Source organism: Calidris pugnax, unplaced genomic scaffold (genome assembly GCF_001431845.1).
Source record: "Calidris pugnax isolate Ruff unplaced genomic scaffold, ASM143184v1 scaffold29, whole genome shotgun sequence".
NCBI lineage: Eukaryota > Metazoa > Chordata > Aves > Charadriiformes > Scolopacidae > Calidris > Calidris pugnax.
In genome coordinates, this window is record NW_015090768.1 from 2,044,440 (window position 1) to 2,062,627 (window position 18,188).

Consider the following 18,188-nt stretch of genomic DNA (forward strand, 5'->3'; position numbering starts at 1 on the left):
CGGGGCTGTGCAGATGTGCAGACAGCTGGGGCGGGCAGTGTGGGGCTGTGCAGATGTGCAGGCAGCTGGGTGCAGGCATCATGGGAGCTGTACAGATGTGCAGGCAGCTTTGTGCAGGCGGGATGGGAACTGTACAGATGTGCAGTCAGGAAGGAGCTGTGCAGATGTGCAGTCAGGAAGGAGCCATGCAGATGTGCAGGCAGGATGGGGCTGTGCAGATGTGCAGGTAGGAGGGGGCTCTGCAGATGTGCAGGCAGGACTGGAGATGTACAGAAGTACAGGCAGGATAGAGCTGTGCAGATGTGCAGGCAGGATGGGGCTGTAGGACCCTGTGTGGGACACACGGCAGGACCCACTGCCAGCACCAACCCCCTCCTGCAGGTAAATCTCTTCTCCAATAAATGTATTTTTTTATTTGTAGCAATCTGCTCTCTGCCATGAAAAGCTTGCTGTGGGGATGAGGATGTCCCTGGGTTGTCCCCACTGCCCGCTGTGGGTCAACTCTTCACCACCTCCCCCTCCCCAAAATGGTGCCAAACTGCAGTTGGCTGGGCTGCCGTGAGCAAAGGCAGGTAAGGGGGCTGCAGAGCCCCTCCTGCCCCCACAACAGGGGCAGACCCCACGAGGACCAGAGCTTTGCTGTCCCCACCCTCCCACAGGGCTGCAATGACAGGAGCGGTGATGGCATCTGAGCAGGATGGCAGGAATACCCTCCAACAGACCAGAAATAGCTCTGCGAGAGCAGGGATGAGGATGTCCTCAGGGATGGGGATCCCCTTAGGGATGGGGATGCCCTCAGGGATGGGGACACCTTGGGCACGGGGAGACCTTGGGCACAGGGAGAACTTGGGGGATGGGAGCTCTTGGGAACGGGCTCCTTGTTTCACCTGAAAAGAGATATTTGGGAGAGCTGAAACACCTCAACGCATCTTAAATGGCATCAGCTGGGCCCCAACCTGCCCTGTCCTTCCTGGCCAGCGCTGGGAGCCCAGCCAACTTCCCCACCAGGAGACCCACCTCCCCCTTCGCACGGAGGCTACCGGTGCCGTGAGCCCTCGGGCTCCGTTCCAGCACCACAGACTCGATAAAATCTGCCCTTTGTGCACCAGCCCCCAGCTCCTTCCTGTTTTTGACTGAGAAACTGTCAGTGCTTCACATTTTCATATCTCTTTTTTTTTTTTTTTTAATCTGTAGGACTTTGAGGTGAACTCTAAGCCAGCGGTGCTCAAATCTTCTTGGCTGGAAAGAAAAACCTTTGCAAATCCTTACGGTTGGACTGTAAACCTGGGACATGCTCCATCCCGCTGGGTGGCACACAAATGGACAGGGGGCTGTGGTGGCCTCAGGGACATGGGGCATCACAGAATCACAGTGATATGGGGTGGGAAGGGACCTCTGGAGATCATCTCCTCCAACCCCCTGCCAAAGCAGGTCCATCCAGAGCAGGTTGCACAGGAACGTGTCCAGGTGGGTTTGAATGTCTCCAGAGAAGGAGACTCCACCACCTCCCTGGGCAGCCTCTGCCAGGGCTCTGCCACCCTCAAAGTGAAGAAGTTCCTCCTCATGTTGAGATGGAACTTCTTATGTTCAAGTTTGTGCCCATTCCCTCTTGTCCTGTCCCTGGGCACCACTGAAAAAAGCCTGGCCCCATCCTCCTGACACCCACCCTTTAAGTATTTACAGGTGTTGATCAGTTCCCCCCTCAGTCTGATCTTCTCCAGACTAAAAAGACCCACGTCCCTCAGCCTTTCCTCATAAGAGAGATGCTCCAGGCCCCTCATCATTTTTGTAGCCCTCTGCTGTCCCCTCTCCAGCAGTTCCCTGTCCTCCTGGAACTGGGGAGCACAGAAGTGGACCCAGTGCTTCAGCTGGGGCCTCCCCAGGGCAGAGCAGAGGGGCAGGATGACCTCCCTCCACCTGCTGGCCACACTCTTCCTGATGCCCCCCAGGATGCCATTGGCCTTCTTGGCCACCAGAGCACATTGCGGGCTCATGGGCATCCTGTTGTCCACCAGGATTCCCAGGTCTTTCTCCTCAGAGCTGCTCTCCAGCAGGTCACCCCCAACCTGTCCTGCTGCCTCCCCCATTGAATGTGGTGGACGAGAAGCAGACCTTGGTGTGGGCAAAACTCGAGCAGAAGCTCCCAGGCCCCCAGCACCCGTTGCAATAAAAGCACGTTTCTGGAGCTGGTTTTGCTACTTAGAAAAACCGGAGGCGATTTCTGTGGCTTCAGCCATCCTGATGTTTGGCACCTGGTGGGACACGTGTCCTTGTCCCCAGCCAGGCCTGCAGTGAGGGGCATGGGACACCCCCAAATGCCAGCACAAAGCTGCCTCTGCCTGTCATTACTCAGATGAGAAATCCACATTCTTGAAGCACTTCCTTGGAAGAAACCCAAGATTTCTTCAAGGCTCTTCACTGGTGGAGAACACCACGAGTGGCTCAGGCCATGGCAGGGACTGCTGGTGGCCGCATCGTGCCATGGATCACAAACTCCTATGGAGTAGGGGGGGAAAAACCATGGAAAACCAGCCCCACAGCCAGGAGAGCAGGCCCAGCGCCTGTGCGCCATGGGAAAAAGCATCAGAGCTGGTTTATTATTTTATTTCTTTGCATCATGGTTTCTATGAACAACGCCGACCCCGGGGTCAGAAGTTTCCTGGCAGCGGCTGGGGCTCGGTGGGGACCCTTGTCCCTGCGCTGCCGGGAAGCACCGGCCCCGCTCATCCCCAGGATCGATGCCCGCCGTGGAAATCCCCCCTGAAACTCCAGCTCCGTGGCCTCAGCGGGAAACTATGTCCTCGAGGACGGCACTGCTGAAGTCAGGGTGACTTTTGGTGACATCCATCACGGTGCTGGCAGCTGGGAGGGGACAGCGCGTGCTCCCCGAGGGTGGAGGTCCCCGCTCCCTGTGGTTGGGCTGGGGTCCTGCTCCATTGACCCTACACGTGTCCCAGCCCCGTCCCCTCCTGGACCCAACCCTGGTGAGCCCACACAGCAAAACCCCAGTGGCACATCTGCATCCCCTGCTTGCACAGCTGGTTGCCCCAGTTGCAGACCTGGGAGCCACCCCCGCTCTTTGGCAAAGCACATTTTCTGCACCCCGTTTTGCTGCAGGTTTCATTTTTCACCCTGTTTTCCCCTCCCCAGCACCCGGGCAGCGGCCAGCCCCAGCCCCTCGGGGTGCAGCCAGCATCTGCTGGGGGTTCGCAGGGCTGCACCCATGGGGGGGCCACCAGGGACCCATCAGCACCCTCCATCCGGGCCGCTAACGAGCGAGGAGGAAGCACGTGGACGCGCTTCCGATGCTGAAGGAAACCACAAACCCCTGGGGGTGCTGGGGGTCGGGGGGAGCTTTGGAGGGGGGGGATGGTGAAAGCAGAGCCAAGACACCTCCTCGTCCCTTGAGGAAAAGAGGAAAAGGAAGTTGGGAAACCACCCCACACCTGCACTGGGATTCCCCACCCCCCCAAAAAAAATGGAAGGAAAAAAAACGGGAGGGATGGGGGTTTGCAAGGGAGCTGCTGGTGGAGCGTCCCCCCAGCCCCTCTGTGAGCCCCGGGTTGGGGGTTCACCTGCAACTTCAGCTCTTTGCTCTCTGCCCCGATCCCCCGCTTTCTCCACCCAGAGGTTTTTCCAGCCCCTTTTCCCCATTTTTGCGCGTCCCCAGGGGCCTTGGGGACAGCCCGACGCCACCAACGGCGCACGTACACCATGCACAGGGTGAATTCACTGGAAAAGAGAAACCAGTGGTTAAAACCCTGGCCAGGTGCTTGGGGGAACACCCCGGGGGTGGTGGGGCTGGGGGGCACAGGGCTGTCCCCACATCCAGCCCCGCTGGCTGCTGCCAATCACAGAGTGGTTTGGGTGGGAAGGGACCTCAAAGCCCCCCCAGTGCCACCCCCTGCCCTGGGCAGGGACACCTCCCACCACACCAGGTTGCTCCAAGCCCCCTCCAACCTGCCCTTGAACCCCTCCAGGGATGGGGCAGCCACAGCTTCTCTGGCCAACCTGGGCCAGGCTCTCACCACCCTCCCACCAAACAAGTTCTTCCCCACAGCTCAGCTCCATCTCCCCTCTTGCAGGGTCCAACCCTTCCCCCTCCTCCTAGGGCTCCCCTCCCTCATCCAGAGTCCCTCCCCAGCTTTCCTGGAGCCCCTGGAGGGACTGGAAGCAGCACAGGGTCAGCCAAGCTTGGAGCCCCCTTCCACCTGGAGTGGAGACACTTCCATGGAGGTGAGATGGCGAGTCTCCTCCGGGTACCACCAGTTGCCCTGGCATCGCTCCTGGTGGTGCAGGGTCCCCACCATCCCCCCGCCAAGCCCTCGCCGGCCGGCAGGATGTTTTTTTTACTGGAAAGTCAGTTGTTTTGGGTCAGGCCGGGACATGAAAGCATCCCGCCAGCCGCCCCCGGTGCCGCCCCGCGCCAGGCAAAGGCCGCTGCGCTGCGGCCATCGCCTTCCTGTCTGCACCGCCTTCCTGTCGCCGCTGCCACCGCCACCGGCCCCGCTCAGGAAGGCCAAGGTCTCACAGCCAGCCATGGAGAGGACAGCCGTGTCCTCCAGCCACAGCAAACCTTTCTCTTCCCCACCCCAAGAGATAGGCCCAGCCGGTCCCATGGGCTGGGTTTGGCTCGGCCGGGTCCCAGCCACCTTGTCCCCACCTGTGGGGGGAAAAGGAATCATCACAGAATCATCTAGGTTGGAAGGAACCTTAAAGATCATCTAGTCCCACCATCAACCCAACAAGAAAGCAGCACCAGGAGCCTGGGGGCAGGGTCATGCTTTTCATTTATTCACTTCATATAAAAATCTCTTAAGAATGCATCTGAACACAATATATAATACTATAACATACATCGTGTGAAACTTTTGGAAACAATAAAATAACCACCTGGAACAGCGCGGTGTTCAACAGACATACAAACCCATTGATCATGCACAGCTGTGCTAGTTTGTCCATTAACTAGTTAAGTCACGAGTTGGACCAGAAAAAGCTTGAAAAGGTTATTTTACAAAGTGAGATTGACACCGCTCACGATGCCGGACAAGCTTTGTCAGAAGAAGTTTCACAGCACAATTATTACATCAGTTCACATTGGGGTTGTGGTTTTTTTTTTTTCCTTTTTCTCATAGAAATTCACATTGGGTTGTTCGGAAATTGGAACGGGACGTTGAAAAAGCCGGCCCGGTTCGCGGGGGAGGTCTGATTTTAGGTTGTTTTTTTTTTTTTCAGGTTCCCCCCCCTCCCATTCTAGTTTTTCAGCACTTCTAAGTGCTCACCCGCTGCCTGGGGGGTCTTTGTGTCCCCCCTTCCCTGCTCACCACAAAGACGAGCCCCCCCGTGGGTGGCTGCCACCCAAATGCCCCTCCTGGGTTGCGTCTGTCTCTTCAGCCATGTTCAGGTTCTTGTATTTTATGCAATACAAAAGGTTACAAGAAAAAAAAAACAAAACAAAGAAAAAAAAAAAAAAGGCAACTCTTTTTCCGAGTTTTAATGCCCCTCCTGGGTTGCGTCTGTCTCTTCAGCCATGTTCAGGTTCTTGTATTTTATGCAATACAAAAGGTTACAAGAAAAAAAAAACAAAACAAAGAAAAAAAAAAAAAAGGCAACTCTTATTCCGAGTTTTCTACACAATTAACATCGCCGCCGACAGGCAATGTTAATTCATATAAATTAATAACTTACAAAACATTACAGTATATACATTACGTAATAAATACACTGTTATAAACAGTAATGGAGGTGTTAGAGCTCAAGGCAGTGCAGGAGGAGGACGGTGGACCTAAACCTAGGAAAAAACGTGACCAAATAGGCAAGAGAAACACAAATATCTGAGCGTGCAACTTCCACCGAGCCAAGGAGCTGCCAAGGGGACACACACACACACACACGCGTGTCACACGCTGCCTTATCACGCTTCCTTCTTACTTCCACGTGCCATGGAAACAAACCACCCTCTGTCCTGCGCACGACAGAAATCAAACCCCGTCGAGGCAAAAAAAAATAATAAAAAATACTGTTATTCCTAGCAAGCGAACAGAGATGATGCACGGAGTGACTCTAAAGGGGTCACCCCAGGGGTATCAAGAAGACGATTAAAGGTGCAGTAATGCAAAACAGAGGGTTTCCCTTCCATTTAAGTCTGTAAAAGCCATTAAACTGCAATAAAGTGACAGGTATTGCCCATGGAAAAAAAGGAAGACTGCTCTTGTAACAGGAAGAATCAAAAAAGTATCCGTCAATTTCCAAACACTCCGCGTCGCTTTTTTTTATACTAAACTCCGTGTATTTAATTAATAGACTCTTGAAAAGACATGAAAGTGTTTACAAAGAAGGCACACAGGTCTGCAGACAGGTGGTCGGGTGGACAGGTTTTTCTATGGAGAGTTATTAATCAGTAGTTTCTATCAGTCTAACTGGTATAAATTCCAAAAACTAACAGTATAAAAATCTCTCAGTTGTGTGTCGTTTACTCTTCAGTCACGACCCAAGCCAGCTCCAGGACACCACCACGCTCTCGTGGTGACGAGGCTTAACAAACCACAACGTTAAATCACCTGTTAATTTCCTGAGCAATCATTCCCTACACGATCTTTAACCCTGACTCCAATCTCAAGTAGCTGGGAGGATCTTTGGGCCGGTGTGGGACACAGGCCTCAGACCCCAGGCTGCAGGCGAGTCCGTCAGACTGCTTGCACCCTCCTTAAGTGTGTAAAATCCACTCACGCGGCTGCGGGGGGCATTATGTGTCCACGGGGGACGTGTCTTCTGTCACAATCTCTATGTTGGCTTCCTGCTGTGAATCCTCCTCCCCTGGGTCAGCCACGCAGAGTGTCTTTGTATTGCTGAAGTAGGCGATGCTCTCGCCCTCCTTCTCCGGTCCATCCGAATCCTCCTCCTCCAGCGTCAGTTCGAACTGGAACTTCTCCATCAGGTTCTGACAGTCCCTGCCCCGCTCCTCCAGAGGAGGAGAAGGGCTCTGAGGTATCATGCTCTGGTACCAGTTCCTGTTGTCCTCCAGCGTGTCCAGGATGTCCTGGGCGTCGGGCTGCACCAGGTCAGCCCACGTCTCCCAGAGAGGATGGACGATGTAGTCAATGAATCCCACCTGAGAAAGACAGGAACACGCACACTTAGGGCAAGGGAACAGATGGGTGTCTAAAAAGCTCAAATACTGCAAATACATGACTTTTACAAGCAAAATACCCGCCCTAGAACAAGTCTCCAAACCAGCAGAGTCCAGTTTCAGACATAACCATCCGATTTCAGCCTGGAGAAGAGAAGGCTCCAGGGAGACCTTATAGCGGCCTTTCAATACCTGAAGGGGGCCTATAGAAGAGCTGGGGAGGGACTCTTTGCCAGGAAGGGTAGTGATAGGACAAGGGGAAACGGTTTTAAATTGGAAGAAAAAAGATTCAGATTAGATAACAGAAAGAAATTTTTTACTATGAGGGTGGTGAGACACTGGAACAGGTTGCCCAGAGAAGCTGTGGCTGCCCCATCCCTGGAGGGGTTCAAGGCCAGGCTGGATGGGGCTTTGAGCAACCTGGTCTGGTGGGAGGTGTCCCTGCCCAGGGCAGGGGGGTTGGAACTCGATGATCTTTGAGGTCCCTTCCAACCCAAACCATTCTATGATTCTATACCCAGAGCTGCACCTACAGCGTTGGACTAGCTTGACATCTCGTCCAAAATCAAACCTCGTTGAAACTTTAACTAAAAGCAGGAGCCACTGGGAAACTTAGCAACGGAGCTGCCAATCCCACCCCTGCTTACAAGTGTGACATCAAAAATCCCTGTAGATGTCTCTTAGTGACTACTGGCTCATCCCCTGCCCTGCAGAAGTCAGGGCAAGCCAAAGACAGAACATCCCACTGAGGGATGCCTCTTACCAGCTGCTGGTTGAAAGAGGCATTTTAGACAATCCTTGCCTCTACCTTAAGCACAGAGAAAGTCTGCTGTCTCTCTGATGGGATTCCTTGGTGACTGTGGACAAGGTTAGTGCATTTATGGCAGCTCTGATGTTACCTCAGGGTATGCGCAGATTGATAAAATGGTTTGGGTTGGAAGGGACTTTAAAGATTATCCAGTCCCCTTTGGAAGGTGCTGGTGGATGCCTCTCTAGAGGTACCTGTGGTAGGTATGTGGTATGGGGGCCCACCACCAGGCACATGGGATTGCCTTGATTTAGAATTATAGATTCATAGAATGGTTTGAGTGGGAAGGGACCTCAAAGCCCCCCCAGTGCTACCCCAGGCCCTGGGCAGGGACACCTCCCACCACACCAGGTTGCTCCAAGCCCCCTCCAACCTGCCCTTGAACCCCTCCAGGGATGGGGCAGCCACAGCTTCTCTGGCCAACCTGGGCCAGGCTCTCCCCACCCTCCCACCAAACAAGTTCTTCCCCACAGCTCAGCTCCATCTCCCCTCTTTCAGCGTCCAACCCTTCCCCCTCCTCGATCCGGGTCCCTCCCCAGCTTTCCTGGAGCCCCTTGAGGGACTGGAAATGGCTGGAAGGTCTCCCTGGGGCCATTCACGGCTCGGGGCTGTGAAAACATCAGTGCTCCCAGGACGAGCAGCTGTCCTAACACCAAATGTCACTGCTTGTGTGCAGTGAAGTTTGACCTTTAGGTGTATTTTACCATGGGGTGTAGTTTGTCCCTATTCTGCACTGTTTTGTGGTGCTGCACCTTTAAGCATTTCAGCCTTTCTTCTCTACTCTTCTCTACTGAGGGACATGGTGTAGGGGAGGACTATGTAGAGTAGGGTTGATGGTTGGACTCGATGATCCCAAGGGTCTCTTCCAACCTGAACTTAAAAAAAAAATTATGATTCTACTCCGCCAAAGCAGCCACCCTGTTTCTCTGTGGGGCTGGCGCTGGTAGAACTTTCCTTTCCTGCCCTTTTGGACCTGCAGAAAGCAGGTTGGCTCATCCCAAGAAGTCCTCCTGCCGCATGAAGGCAGCCCGACCCCCCTGGAGTGACGTGCCATGGGTGGAAAGAGTGAGGGCTGTGGCCGAGTCCGTCAGTCCTTCCGCCGGCCGGCGCGTAAGCTCTGAGCTAAACGGTTTTTCAATTGTCTGACTAAGAGGACGTACGTCCAGGATGGAGAAAACTGAATGGCCATAAAGAGGATTGAAATTCTTCCGTCTTGGCAGAACGTGTCGCTTCTCGCTCCGCTGGACAACGTTTCTGTGCAGCAGGAAAATGGCCCTCAGAGGGGCCAGGCTCAGCGTGCAGATGTTTGCTTTGGAAATCACACGCGCCTCCTTCAGACACAACAGGATGTCAATAGAACCATTAACGTTCAATTGTAACGTACTGTTGAGGCAGCTTAAACAAAAAAGGTGATGAAAATTTCCTGCAGCACATGTTCCGGAGCACTTTTAAAGTGAAAAAAAAAAAATTAAAAAAAAAAAAACCAAAAATCTGTACGGTTCGCTGATGGCTTCGCCGCCACCCAAAAGGCTCAAGCTTTGAAATACTTGCATATTTGTTCCTTGTTTCACCCCAAAAGGGGGATGTCACCTCCCTTTCTCCTTTGCCACCAGTTGGGATTTCAATGGTAGCCATTTTGTGCGATTCCTGCTCTTTTTCCATAGCAAAAATGCCATTTTGCAACCTCTGAGAAGTGCATACGTGAAACAAAAAAAATTAATTGGAGCTCACATGCGGAGCACATGGGCATTCTCTGGCCAAGCCTGGCTGAAGGATTCATTTCTTGTTAGGTTAACAAATAAGACAGATTTTTCCAACAAAATCACCATGCGGTTGAGTGAATAATTTTGAAACCACTTGGCTTAGCCCAAGAGGACATTTGGAAATAATTATCATCAATTTTGTTACTTATTCAAGCTGAAAAACCTCGATGATGACTTGCTCGAGTCATTTAAAAAACAACAACCAAGACACCATTATATAAAGACTGGAATAGGTTTAGGCAAACATAAATTACCGGCTTCGTTAGAGACCAACCGGGTGAGATTTTACAGCCTGTGCCACACAGGTCAGAACAAAATCTGACCTCGAAACCGTTTAATCCGTGAATCAGAACGAGGGATGAGCCAGTTCATCTCAAAAAAACAAGCCATACCCAGCTCCTTTTAAGGGTTGCACTGACATAAATAAATATTTCTTTGGCTTCACCCGGCAGCTCCATCAGGCCTCTGACTTAACGGCCCTGCATGAGGCTCACTAATGACCAACATCCAGACTTTCCCTGTGTCCTGAGTGGATCCCAGCTCCTCTCCCTGCAGTATAACGGGGCTGGCACTGCTATAAGGGCCTAACGTGGGGTCTGACATGAGGAGGTGCTAATTAAAGGGGTGTGAAGGCAGAAGAGGCCTGGCAGAAGGAAGGGAGATCAGAATTGCTCTTTTCAAGCCCGGGGAACCAACACGCTCTGGAAACTGGGACACAAAGAGGGCAAGATGATCACGTGTTTGGAAACGAGGAGATGCCAAGGGGCACATAAAGGACTCTGGACAGCCTGGCCAATCTATATGAGCTTCAGGCACAGCTGGATGTCAGGGTCAATCAGAACCAACCCTCTGAACAGCTGGCTGTTTGCCTAATTGTGCTAGAGAAAGCAGATGAATTTTGTCTCCGCTTTAAAAAAATAAGAGCTCAGGCAGTACAAAAAAAATGCAGCTTGTGGCCAATTACCTGTGATTTTTCCACTGAGGCTGTGTGTTTGTCGCACATGGGGCTGATTTCCATTCCTCTCTCTCGCTCTTTGTCTCCCTGCTGGAAGAACTCCTCCATGATCCTGTCCGTCCACTGCCGGTACAGCTCCAGAGACTTTGTGGGATTACTCAAGTCTGCACAATGTACCATGTTTCGGAGAACCTGCAATTACATTCATCAGAAAACTCATAAAAAAAAAAAAATCAAATGGAAAAAGAGGGACGGTTTCAAGCTGTATCTGCTTGCTTAATTCAGAACATTTAACCACAAGACTCTTCGATTATGCAACAGCCTATAAAAGTTATTAACATCGAAACATCTCCGTATAGAAGACGAGCTGCTACGGCCTCAAAAATAAGACGTGCTCTCTGTTTTTCAGACAACTCCATACTGAACACAGGGTGCAGTTGTGGCAATAGTCATGACATCAGGCAGGTTTGGGTTTGAATGCAGGTGCTTCCCGCCATTCAAAACTTACTTCCACGCTCTCACGTGGTTTAAATGTTCCTGCTTTACTAAATGAGTAATATCCCTTCCACACACATGCAAAAAATGTGCCTGACTAACCGTGGCCACAAGGGTTTAGATGGCAACAGAGTGACCTGTTTTAACATCAGCAGTCTTAAATTAAAAAAAAAAATAAATAAAGGTAAGGAGAGTTTCCCCATGGGTCTGTTATTAAGAAGTTGGCCATCAAAGGGGAGAGAAGATCAGGATGTATTTTGTCCTGCTGGCTACGTAACCCTGCTCCAGCACTGCTTTGTCATTGCTGTAAGTTGAGGATTAGGTTATATAGGGAACAGACTGTACACCACTAATTTCAGCTCAGTTGCTCAAGGTGTGGAGCTACAAATTAAATTCTTGCTGTGCCATAGCCATCTTGCTATGCTTCTTCGACAGGAGAAACAAATGGGAAAAAGGCAGCAAGGAAATTTGGGAGCCCCCAAAACCTCAGCCTTTGAGATCAACTTCAGAAGAATGTGCGTGTTTGCTGTTCTGTGCTTTACGTTTTAAAACTATAATTCCCTTTACCTAAAACATATGGGATCACCTTGCACCTCTTTGTGGTGCAGAACAGAAGAAAACAATAGCTGAAAATTTACTGACCCCGGGGTCAGTAGCTTCTCTATATGGTCCATTTAAAAGCCACAGTAGAAAGAGAAGCACGATTTCTTCAATTCTGCTCAAAACACACAAAATCCAGGAAGCTTGGCTGACGTACCTGTATTCTGTCTGTGTAGTTGTCCAGAAGCAGAACTCCTGAACTGGTCACCTTCTTGGTTTCCACCATAGTCTTCAGATCAGCTAACAGGCTCATATGCTTGGACATATCTGTCGCCAACACCTTCACAGAAAGGAAAATAGGGTCTCAGTACGGGCAAGCACACAAAAAAGCCACATTTTTTTGTTTAAGAAGAGGAGCAGCACGTGAACAGCTCATACCATGTCGATCACCATCTTCCTGAGCGTCTGACGCTGTTTCTTGGTGAGGTTCTGGAAGATGTCGCAGTGCTCCTCTTGAAGCAGTTTGAAACCCACAGCAAGATGGTGGTTCTCCAAGACAGATTCGTCGTTGTACATCAAGGCTAGTTCAGAATCTAACGAAGCAACACAAATATGTGACTCCAGCATGTGAAATGTGCTATTTCAAACAGCAAAGGCTTGTCCTGGGTACTGAAATGTTCATCCCTATGCAATAAATCGGGAAAAGTTTCCTTTTTTTTTCTTTTTGCTTCACGCGTGCCAAGAGCGTGCGGTTTTCTCATCCGAGCACATATGTATATAATATAAACAGCCTTTTGCTCCATCCTAATGAACAAAATAGTACTCGGTTGACTTAGTTACAGGCGTCAGAACCACTGACAACAGAAAGCATGAATCCTGCAAACAGGCTTTCCAAAAAAGAACAATACCCATATTTTGGAATCAAGATTCGTGCTTAGCCTGTTGCAGAACACAATACGAACCACAATATTTAGCTTTATTGTTGTCAAGAGCAATAGCGTTATTTATCTTATATTAAGGATAAAATTTGCACCCAGGACTGGAAGAATTATGACACGTTAGCAAGTAGTAACAGTCACAAGATTCGAGGGCGCTTCGCAAATTGTACTACAATAGCTTTGTTTGCTAGGAATTTCATTTTAATTACTGCTTTATTTCAAAACTTCTAACTAGTTTACTGCACAATATTTTGAGAAAGCAATGCAGTCTGAAAGTCACAATTAGTGACCTCGCTGTAATGGAAAATGCATTCCCATTAGCTTCCAAGTTTGCAGATGAAGTTATTATTGTGTTTGAAACACAACTCACTTGTATTAATAAGAAATTGATTGGAGACCCCGGGGTGATCCACATCATGAATTGCAGCTGCAAAAATCGCGGCAAGGATTTCCAAATCCGTGAAGACAGCCTAGGAAGGGAAAAAAGGGAATTTGTCAGGAAAGTCCTTATGCTTTATCTCTCACCGGTTTGAGAGGCTGATTTAGAGAAACAAATTGTGCCTTTTAAATGAGTTTTTCCTGAGGAGAAAGGTCTACAAGCAGCATGTGCTCTTTAAGATGAAAAAGAGCTTCCAGGCAAAGCTGCTGCTGAAATTCCTTAATGGTGATTTCCCTGGCAGTGAAACGAGCCCTCAGAGGAGCAGGCAGCACACTGCTTTTTCCAAGTCTGAAGGCTACCGGTGATCGAAAAACCTCAACATTGGGTTTTCCTTCCCACGTTCACGTAGGGAACGTGGTGTTTTTAAGCCACCACCCCACATTGAAACGTGAGGATGGCCTGACCGAGGTCACTCACATCCAAGGCAGGGGTGGAGAGCAGGACGTGGGTGGATTGGGCGACGTCAGCGGCGTGGAGGCTGTTGTGGTAAGCGACATCCGAGTGGTAGTGGTCTTCCAGGGTCATCATGTACGTGACAAAAGTGTCCGAGGAGATCTTGAATGTTTTCAGCAGGTCCCGCTCCTGTGTGACAAACGGCACAAGCACACACGTGTACATGAGATAAGGATGGCACACCGTAGAAGGTGACACAGCAGAAGGCAGTCAGAAATTCAAACAGCCTTGTGAAAGAACAGCAGATTTCACCAGAAAAATCACAAACCTGAAATATGGCATACATGATGCAGGTGAGTGGCCTGTTGTGGGAATACCTCGCAACGTTGAATATATTGAGACCCCACTTATTCAGGTCTTCCAGTTCCTTTCGAAAGGACAAAAAGAGGACGGTTACAATACTTTCGAGACAATCCTGCGTTTATCGTTGGGCACCACAGCTTTTGCGTTTTCCAAAAGTTTAAAAAGATGCAAATTTACAGAATCACAGAATCTTCTAGGTTGGAAGGGACCTTAAAGATCATCTTGTCCAACCATCAACCTAACTGACAAAAATAGACACCCACACAACAAACAAGGAGCATCATCACTAAACCATACCTCCCAGCACTACATCAACCCGTCTTTTGAACACCTCCAGGGATGGTGCCTCAACCACCTCCCTGGGCAGCCCATTCCAATGGCTGAGAACCCTTTCAGTGAAAAACTTTTTCCTAATATCCAGCCTGAACCTCCCCTGGCGCAACTTGAGGCCATTTCCTCTCGTCCTGTCGCCTGTGACTTGAGAAAAGAGACCGACCCCCACCTCTCTACACCCTCCTTTCAGGTAGTTGTAGAGAGCAATAAGGTCTCCCCTCAGCCTCCTCTTCTCCAGGCTGAATAACCCCAGCTCCCTCAGCCTCTCCTCATAAGACTTATTCTCCAGACCCCTCACCATCTTTGTTGCCCTTCTCTGGACCCGCTCCAGCACCTCAATGTCTTTTTTATGGTAGGGGGCCCAAAACTGGACACAGCACTCTAGGTGAGGCCTCACCAGTGCCGAGTACAGGGGGACAATCACCTCTCGGGCCCTACTCGCCACGCTGCTCCTGATACAGGCCATTACAGTAATTATGTTAAGGGCATGAACATGTGCCCTTAATAAAGCAAACGAACAGAGAGTAACTGCGTTACACAGAGAACTCGTACAAGGAGATGATGCTCCTCTGTGTGACAGGGGAATTATGAGGGATGTGTGTTTCCAGGTAGCAAGAAGAAACGCCCTGACAGAGCCACAGGCCCCACTGCCAGTTTGCTGGACATGGCCTTGTTACACATTCCTGTGGTTGATAATTGCTCTCCTCAGCCTTCACCACTTTTTTTTTTTTATTATTTAAGGATATTTTCACGGAATTTATGACCATAGAATATGGTATCATTCATTACAGCATTAATTACAGCATTTGTAATGGCCACGTCACTTCAGGGATAGCATTCCCATTCTACAAGTTGGGGGCAGTCCATCCATTACTCCAGACAATTCAAATTCCCCCCGAACTGCAAGAATCTGTCATACCTTAGCCAGATGGTCTTCCTTTTCTGTTTTCACACCAAATCGTGAAATGCTGGTGTTATTTAAGCTTGAACTATGCATTAATTTTTTCACTCCGCTGATCTGCGTCATGAGCTGCTGTTTTTTCTTCTTCTCTCTGTCTTTCTGGGTGGGAGAAGGAATCTCCACATCGTTCTGCTTGTCTGTAACAAATAAAGGTGAAACGAGTCAGCATCATTTGCTAATTAAGTGGCTCTGCACAGGAGTTCAAACCCATGTGTTTCTTATTGATAGTTATTAGGACCAAACCCATCTCCATACCCCCTGCTCTTAAAACACCAGCCCAATAACAAACTGGTGTCACTGACTTATTAAAGGTTTGGCCTTTACAAATATGTGCAGAATAACATACAATGCACAGGCCATATTTCTATTGCCATGCTCAGAGATAGCAACAATATTAGTACACGTTAAGTAGGCGCCTTGTGGGGCACAAAAGTGGCTGTGGGGATATCTTTAATAAACAAATCTATCCACGTATACAACTTACTGCCTTTACAACTGATCTATTTGGTGCATTAAAATGGAGCTACAGTGGCTCATGACTTTCATACTAACCATTTTTTCCATGGACTTTTAGAAAAGGCTACTATAACCTCTTTGTGACTTTGCATCTCTGGAGGAACTAGGCAGCTAGGCATTAGTTACTTTTTCCTTGGCTTAATTAAAAATCTCCGAAATAAGAACCACCAGTGTGTGTGCAACACTGCAATTAAGAAGGAAGCCATTATTCACAGCAACAGTCGAGCTGACATCAGTGGGTGTTTCCCTGGTGTGTTTTTGCTGAACAACAGAAGGACTTTCCTCTATGTAATCTCCTTAGCAATGACTAACGCTAAGGCAGCGTAAAATGGACATTCTTGAACAGGAATCTTTAATTTGTTAAATCACGTCCCCACGGTGGTGGCAGCTGCAACATCCCTCACCCCTTAGGAAAGGCCATCATGATTTTCCCTGTTTACATGATGTGGCCAACAGGAAAACCACTGTTTTTCCATCTGTTATGGATCTGAAGCTGATGTCCTCGCTCTCGCTGACCAAATGGAGACCAGACCACAGAGGACATCATTGCCTCTGCAGAGGACATCATTGCCTCCTGGTGCTTCCTCAGCCCATTTAATAAAGCCAAGAGACTGAACGAAGTCATGTGATCTGGTTTTAATATCTGTAATTTACTCCTATCTAACAAACACTCTTTGGATGGAAATGAACGTCCTACCCACATATTTCTTTCTTTTTGTTTGTCCAGCTTCCTCAGTTGTAGCCTCCTGTCATTTTGTGTGTTCACTTAATACTGAATCAAATTTTAGGGGAGAAAAAAGTTCGTTCATAAAAATGCAACTGCATGACTTCCTAAAAAAAAAAAAAGCTTTAAGATCCCCTTAAAAGCTTTACTCATTTCTTTAGAAGATGAGCAATCAAGCTGCAATCTGGAGAGCCTGCACCACTCATGTTCAGACGTCCCTTTGTGGCTGGGTGGCCCTCGTGGGAGGACGTCACCGCTAGAGAGTACGTGAGAAGCAGCAGGAGGGGAACGAAGGAGACCATAGGCAAGACCTGCGAAGGGGGATGCAGTTCCCTCACCCTGCAGGGGAATAACAATACAGCTTTGGCTAATTAGCCCTGGCTGAGATAGACTCCACTAAGTTCATAGAATCATAGAATCATTGAGGTTGGAAGAGACCCTTGGGATCATTGAGTCCAACCATCTCCCCTACTCTACAAAGTCCTCCCCTACACCATGTCCCTCAGCACTGCATCTAAACGGCCCTTAAACACAGCCAGGGATGGTGACTCCACCCCCTCCCCTCCCCTCAGCCTCCTCTTCCTCACACTAAACAGTCCCAACTCCCTCAGCCGCTCCTCATACGATTTGTTTTCCAGCCCCCTCACCAGCTTCGTTGCCCTCTCTGCACTCGCTCCAGCACCTCGAGATCTCTCTTGGATTGAGGTGCCCAAAACTGGACATGAGCCTATGTGTGGTTTCTTTGGTTTATCAGCCCCACGGTACCAAGCCACACTGGGCATTTCTACTGTGCATCCTGCTCCGGAGCCATATGCCCACTGGCAAGAGCTGATGAACAACAAGCTCCCCGAAAATGCCAGAGTGGTCACGCTCCCCAGCGTGCTGTGTGTATCTGTGGTTTCTTTGGTTTATCAGCCCCACGGTACCAAGCCACGCTGGGCATTTCTGCCGCGCATCCTGCTCCGGAGCCATGTGCCCACTGGCAAGAGCTGATGAACAACAAGCTCCCCGAAAATGCCAGAGTGGTCACGCTCCCCAGCGTGCTGTGTGTACGCCCCAGGCTCTCCGGGTGAAGAAGTGGCTGCAGCTGGAAGTCTTGCTTCTCCTCCCTCTATTAATTCATGTTCTGGATGTCACCGTTAAAGCCCAGCGATAAGACAGGGCCAACGGATTCCCACAAAGCAGCTCCAGACTCCTATGGATTATTAATGATGTGATGTGTCCTTAAGTGCAGGCAGCAGTTCCAGTTGCAACTGGCTATTGAAATCACTTGAAAATCCCTTAATGGGAATAATTGTGTGTCATGCAGCCAACGCCGTCTGGGACATCTTAACCGCAGGGCACGAGTCCCCTGCAAGCTCCAGCATCCCACGTACAGGCAGCGTTTGAAGACTCAGAGATATGTATATGTGGGCCCTGTGCAGAGCTTTATTTAATATGCAAAAAAACCCCCAAATTCTAAACCTGCTCAAAACCACTGAAAATTATATTTTCCGTAACAAGTGTATTTTGTAAACACAGAGGCTTAATTCATGCCGGTAGCTCTATGAGCTCCAACTAATGACATGCAGAATATTCTCTTCACTCTTTATCCTGACTTGCCATGCAAAATGAAATATATCTATATTATATATAATATATAAAAAGTCTGGGCTCAACCTGCTTGTCTTGAACCCTGCCTCTGAAGGGGGAAGATGCAGCTGGTATGAGGCAGGAGTTGCAAAGATGAGAGGATGCAGTTGGGCTTGTGTGACTTTGTCCTTTCCTTAAGGTCAACACAAAAATCAAATATATTGCATAACGCAGCCACCAATAGCTGAATTCAATCAGA

At 49.5% G+C, this 18,188-nt stretch overlaps 1 protein-coding gene across 4 annotated transcripts in view; it reads right to left on the minus strand.

The window, feature by feature from the left end:
- Positions 1-5,547: 5,547 nt before the first annotated feature.
- PDE4B (phosphodiesterase 4B) overlaps positions 5,548-18,188 on the minus strand; it is a 255,754-nt gene continuing 243,113 nt past the window's right edge. For all 4 annotated transcript variants that reach the window (XM_014937420.1, XM_014937430.1, XM_014937448.1 and 1 more), the window contains 8 exons: positions 15,076-15,254; positions 13,789-13,887; positions 13,485-13,649; positions 12,999-13,098; positions 12,129-12,283; positions 11,908-12,030; positions 10,665-10,847; positions 5,548-7,111 (listed from right to left, as the gene is read on the minus strand). In XM_014937420.1, the coding sequence (XP_014792906.1) occupies positions 6,746-7,111; positions 10,665-10,847; positions 11,908-12,030; positions 12,129-12,283; positions 12,999-13,098; positions 13,485-13,649; positions 13,789-13,887; positions 15,076-15,254 (1,370 nt within the window). In that variant the 3' untranslated portion in view covers positions 5,548-6,745. The remainder of the gene's footprint in view (positions 7,112-10,664; positions 10,848-11,907; positions 12,031-12,128; positions 12,284-12,998; positions 13,099-13,484; positions 13,650-13,788; positions 13,888-15,075; positions 15,255-18,188) is intronic.